Source organism: Dendropsophus ebraccatus, chromosome 1, assembly GCF_027789765.1.
Source record: "Dendropsophus ebraccatus isolate aDenEbr1 chromosome 1, aDenEbr1.pat, whole genome shotgun sequence".
Lineage (NCBI taxonomy): Eukaryota > Metazoa > Chordata > Amphibia > Anura > Hylidae > Dendropsophus > Dendropsophus ebraccatus.
Window position 1 is genome coordinate 58,469,305 of NC_091454.1, and position 6,000 is coordinate 58,475,304.

The 6,000-nt window shown below is 40.1% G+C and overlaps 1 protein-coding gene across 1 annotated transcript in view; it reads left to right on the top strand.

Moving 5' to 3' along the window:
• The window catches only part of LOC138782606 (uncharacterized), a 47,958-nt gene extending 44,481 nt beyond the window's left edge, over nt 1-3,477 (top strand). Inside the window, exons 18-20 of the mRNA XM_069956816.1 lie at nt 1,742-1,792; nt 1,880-1,904; nt 3,229-3,477. Coding sequence (XP_069812917.1) covers nt 1,742-1,792; nt 1,880-1,904; nt 3,229-3,236 — 84 coding nt within the window. The 3' untranslated portion in view covers nt 3,237-3,477. The remainder of the gene's footprint in view (nt 1-1,741; nt 1,793-1,879; nt 1,905-3,228) is intronic.
• The last annotated feature ends 2,523 nt before the right edge of the window (nt 3,478-6,000 follow it).

Below are 6,000 nucleotides of genomic sequence, written 5' to 3' on the forward strand. Positions count from 1 at the left end.
TTGGCCTTTTAAGTCTTAATAACGGCCTTTATTTTATAATGATGGCCGTTATAGTACTAATGACGGCCATTTTAAAATAACCGTCATTATTTGGACTCAAACTGCCAAAAAAAAGCCATTGTGGGAACATAGGGGGAGATTTATCAAACTGGTGTAAAGTAGAATTCTCTTAGTTGCCCCCGGCAACCAATCAGATTTCACCTTTCACTTTTCAAAGAATCTGTGAGGAATAAAAGGTGGAATCTGATTGGTTTCTAGGGGCAATTAAGACAATTCTACTTACACCAGTTTGATAAATCTCCCCATAGTCTTTCTGTGTTTTCAACCCAATCCTGGTTTTGGATGAAAAAATACTGACCAAAAGACTGATGAAATACTATGTGTGAACAAAGCCTATCATAGTGTGGACCATTACTTTTGGTGAAAATAAAGCAATGTTTAGAAAGGTGAGGAGGAAATGGCCATATTTGCAAAAGCAGTTGGTAAAAATACAGCATGTTCATTATTTGAACGGTTGGAATCTACTATGGCCTTTATCCTATACTGTATGTGCACTGCTGGCCAATTTTCCATTGACCTTAATGTGTATTAGTTATAGGAGAGAATACCAGCGCTGCCTGTCAGAACCCTGGAAAAGTAAAGCGGCGTACTAGGAGATACGGCGATCTGCACGCCGTGGGTATGACAATGTGTGATTATAATTACCGTTCCGCGCTATGATAATGTACTGTACCAACATACAATATGGTGTTGTAGCAATGTACTGCAATGTTGGTCACTCTATATATGGATGTGGAATAAAATGTAGTTGACCACCGTGCTCGATGTACTGACTGACCTGTTCCTGAGTATGAGCGATGATCATTCACATCGGGATGATGGACTGGCCAGTAGTGTGTCCAATGATGGTCCTGTGCGTGTAATTTCTAAGGCATCCACGTCGGAATCGAACAGGTTGAAAAATTAGTTTGCTGAGGGCACTTAGTTCTACGTGTCCGGTGATAGAAGTAATGAGAACAGTTTTTCTTCTGGCAGATGGCGCGCTCTGGCCGGTAGCGTGCACACTCTGCCTGTAGCAGGATTCAGTCACTGACAGACTGTGTGACGTCACAGCAGTTACAACGGATCCTGTTGAGGTCCAGAAGGCTACTGCACTTCTACACGTTTCAAGTGTCACGGCTCTCTTTGTCAAGAAGCTGTGTATTATTACATTGAAAATAGGGCCATATTTTTCCTACTCACTAGGACTCCAACCACCCAAAATTATTTCACAACTCACAAAGCAAAATCAATCTAAATATATATAGTGCTTAATAAACTGCAGTACCAGAGATGAATGCCAACTATTCTGATATAAGAAACTGCTAAATAAATATGTGAATATGACCCAGCATATGGAACAGGATGGTGGAGGTTGGAGCCTCAGAGTCTCCATATGTTTCCATCATTTGTACTGACTTCCCGAGAGGTCAAAATCAATGGAGTCATTTCTTATACCCAGTGAGTTACCTGTAGTCAAACTAGTCCAGTTGTTGGATAGGAGCGTTTTTTCTGCATTTTTCTATCTACTGTAGCTAAAAACTTTGGCAAAAACAGTAAAATAACATGCTTACACTCAATATGAATTTTAAAAACTATTTTGACTTGTTATTCAGTTTTTACTTCTTTATTTCCATTAATATCTTCATGTAGTTTTGAGAAATTCTCTGATTGATGCTTGTTATTTTAAATTTGGTTTTAGGGGTCAGCCGGACTAGTTGGTGACATTTTAGTAGAGGTTTTGTGCATAGTGGTAAGTGAATTGATCTCTTTATGCAATACTCTGTATGGTACACATGCATATTTCTCAGATCTGTAACAACAGTTTTCTCCGATTTAGGTGAAGATTCTACTTCCAGATATCCGTAAGTAATTCCTGAATAATGTAATGCTATTGTTCATTAAATGAATTTAAAGTAAGAACAAACCCAAATAATTGGAGGAAAATGGAGTAACATATTTACTCTTTGTGTTAGTGCGGGATGTGTGAGGAGGGGGTCAATGACATGGGCATAGCTTCTGTGCTATGTTTGAAAGTTATATTATTTTGTAATGTGTTTAAAAAAGCCTTCTGCCCCCCTTCTCTATTGCCCCTTACCCCCTAGAAGTATCAAAGCAAATACATGATCCCTGTTGCCACGGCCGTCGCCATCTTGTGTCAATGACATCTCAAAGAGGGAGGCAGCCCTAACTAGTTAGGCCTGCCCTCCTCGCTACATTTTCAGATGACTCACAGCTTGCTCAGCTCTGATTGGCTGAGCAAGCTGGCAGCCATCTGAGACCCTTCAACCCCTTCTACGACGTCAGCAGACGACTCACAGCTTGCTCAGCTCCAATTGAATGAGCAAGCTGTCAGTCATCTGTCTCTCATCTGCCACAGATCCGTAAGAAGAAGACATCCCACCGAGGGAAGCTCTGTGGAGCTGAAAACGGGGGGAAATTCGAACGAAGATGGACCCAGAAGTGAGGGTGAGTATGTGCACACTATGGAAAAGAGGCAAAACTTCTAGCGGATTCCGCATCAAAATTAATCTTTCCAAAGGTTTTAACTGGCTTTTTTCTCATTCGTTCACTTGGCAAAATTTTCAATGAAATCCTTTAGAAGTCAATAGGGCTTGAATACTGCTATAATTCTGCTTGAATTGTGCTCAAATTCTGCTTAAATTCTGCTCCAATTCCAGAGCTGAATAAGTGAGGAATTTCAAGCAGAAAACTTTCCTCTTCAATTCCTTGCAGAATCTGCGCGAACTCTGTAGTGTGCACATACCCTCACAGCGGCAAAGAGATATATTAGTCACAGAAATACAGAAATTAGTAACAGAAATAACATTGTAGCAGTGACATCCAATACATTGTTACCATCCACAGTCTCTCTTGAGTAATAGCCATAGTTCCTATTATTCGCAGCTACAGCTCTTCTTTGATAGCCAAAGGTAACCTGTACCTGGAAGATACAAAAAAATTACGCTAACCTCTTCCAGGATGCTGATTTGCTTGCAGGATTTGACATGTGGGTGGACGGCCATTCACATATCACTTTCTATTACCACTTATTACCAGAGATCATTATTCAAGGAATGCTAGAAGGAGTCATAACATTGGACAGCCATCTATCAATCTGTATATAAAAGTAATATTAATAATAACAGCATATTTACAATGTAACATGTTTTTTAATTTCTGTTACAGTTCCCTGAATGCATAACAAATAAAAAAGGAATCTCAGTGGCTCCAAAAAAAATGATATGCTTACAGATGCCGCACATGAATAGTAGCCACAAAATCTCTTCAATATAAACTTACCTGAAAGTGTTATTCTATCTCCTGGGGCCATGTAACCGTCATTTAACACTGTATTATGTGCATTAGTGGAAACAGCTCCTGTTAATATTTTCAAGACTTCCCCTGCTTTGAGTAGACTAATAAAATTCAACTAATTAGAAGCTTGACTTGTCTCTTTTACTTTACTTTTGTGGTGTAGCTACAGCAGCCGCCAGCATTGCAGCTGCCACTGGGCCCATAAATCAGGTGGGCCAAGAAGCCTCTCACTATGGTAAGGTTGACTGCTTATGTCTGAAATGCTTAAAGGGAGTCTGTCAGCTGCAGTTCACCTTCCAAATTGCTGACACTGTTGGATGGCTGTAAGATCAGGGAGACACATGGTACCTTTCATATATCTGTTTGTGATTCCAGAATGTAGGAAATGTTTTCATTACATAGTAAAAAGATTCAAAGAGGCTTGAGCTCCTCTGTGCATCACCTCCTTACTCCCATACCTGACTGTGCTTCCAGGTGTCAATGAGGGGGTCATTCCAGCTTGTAGATATTCGGGAGCTTGGGGAAAAAAAACCTTGAGTCCTTGAACCAGAGAACAAAAGCATTTTCTACATCCTGGAAGCACAGCTGAATATATTAAGGTACCATGTGTCTCCTTGTCCTAAAAGCCATCTAACCATGTCAGTAGTTTGGAATGGGAATAACAGATGACATATTTCAAAATTTAGGATTGATTTCTTTTTTATGGACCAATTTATTTCTGAAATATATTTGAGAAGCCTATATGGTAAAAACCTCCTCAAATGACCCCATTATTAAAACTGTACCCTTCAAACGTTTCAAACAGGATGTATGCACTTTCTTAGGTGGTTCACTCTCTTTGCCTTGCTTAAAGGCCTCAAAAATAAAGAACCACCTTGTGGATTCTAGGGCCTTCTTTTTATTAGGGTGTCTTTTCATGCACCATATTGGGTTTACAAAGGAGTTGAAGTGACAAAACAAAAATGTCCCCTCCAAAGGAACCCAGATGAAGACAACATTCTTTAAAGAGCATCTAGTGTGGTGTCCCACCACGGGTGTTGCTTTTGGTTACAACAGGTGGTTCATTCCAACCAAGGTCTATGCACGGGCACAAGTATTCTCTTTCAAGTATTCTTGTCTCTCTACATCATCCTTCAACATCCCTGCAGAGCACATTACTACTTAAGGTTAAGACTCTCACGACATCCTCCTCCTCGCTATACTCCTACCACAGATCTGGATCCTGTGTTATCAAGTGTATTATCAAATGTATTATCAAGTGTATTGTATCCTGTCAAGGCACAGCTGTATGTTCTGTTGCACACAAAGACTTTCAGAGCAAACAAGAGATTATTTTTTGGTAAAGAGATTCTGTTATTCGTCGCCCAGCGCCAACACAGTATACACACACTCCTTGGGACATTTACCCTTTCTGTGGGTGGCAGTGCCAATAGTCCAGGAGGGTCACTAGACTGCTTCGGCCCACTGTGATAACAACCCAAGGGACCCCGTAGCAATCCGGCAGGACACTGTCCACAAGGGAACAAGGTGCAACCGGCCCTCTAAACTTAAAGCAGGTGTGCCACCATACCTGTGTGGCCAACCGGCACTGGCGCCACGATATAACATCACTGGGCCCGGCTGTATCTCGGCCAACCACCACCAGAGTGGCGTCTCAGTCTACCATCTGGCAAGTGACCGGCCGTATCTCCGCCATAGCACTGCGGGGGCTCACAACACTAGAAATTTAAATAAGGGGTTAGTGAGCATTTGACTACTACAGATAATTCATAGAATTTATAAGGATTAGTCTATAAAAATTGTACATTTTAATTTTTTTATAGTATGATATATCGATTTTGCTTACATTTTCTAATTTTCCCAAGAAACACAAAAGAAAAAGCACCCCAACACATTTGTTGCAAAATTTTCCAAGAGAACAGGAGTACCCCATTCTTCTATACTCAGTCAATCATATGTGTGTTTTCAAAGGGGGAGGATGAATAAGGTGATGGCTGTATCCTATATAATGCAAGAACAAAGGATTGGGTATGATGAAATCCAGTGTGCACCATCTTTTCAAAAACAACAACATACACATTAGATATTGCTTCTGTTGTGTATCAGTCCTTAGATGAAAACAAATAATAAAGTTTAGATCATATGTCAGGATAGACTTGGATAAGTAGAATGGTAAATAATGAACTTTTACATTGGTTATTTGTTCTGCCTTACTGAAAATAATTGACTGGTGTAGTATTACTATTACAACAACCATAATGTAGCTGAAATGATAGTAAAATTGGCTGTTTTATTAACATAACAGCTTACTAATAATCTCCTAGTCTTAGGACACATTTACACATCTGTTGCGCTGTCCACAGCCATGGACCACAGCTACAGACGTACTACCTATGTGCGACCATTTACAACCCACTGACACGGACCCCTTCATTCACTATAGGAGACCTGTGACACAAAGTTATGGCTCACAGGTTTTTAACCCAACACACATCCGTAAGGCTGGGTTCACACTGCGTTTTTCCTATCCATTTAACATATATGTTTTATGGAAAAAACAGTGTGCCATTCTTTTGGATTCATTTTCCATTGACTTCCACTATAAAAAGAAACGGATTAAAACAGATGCGTGTTTTTTAACAT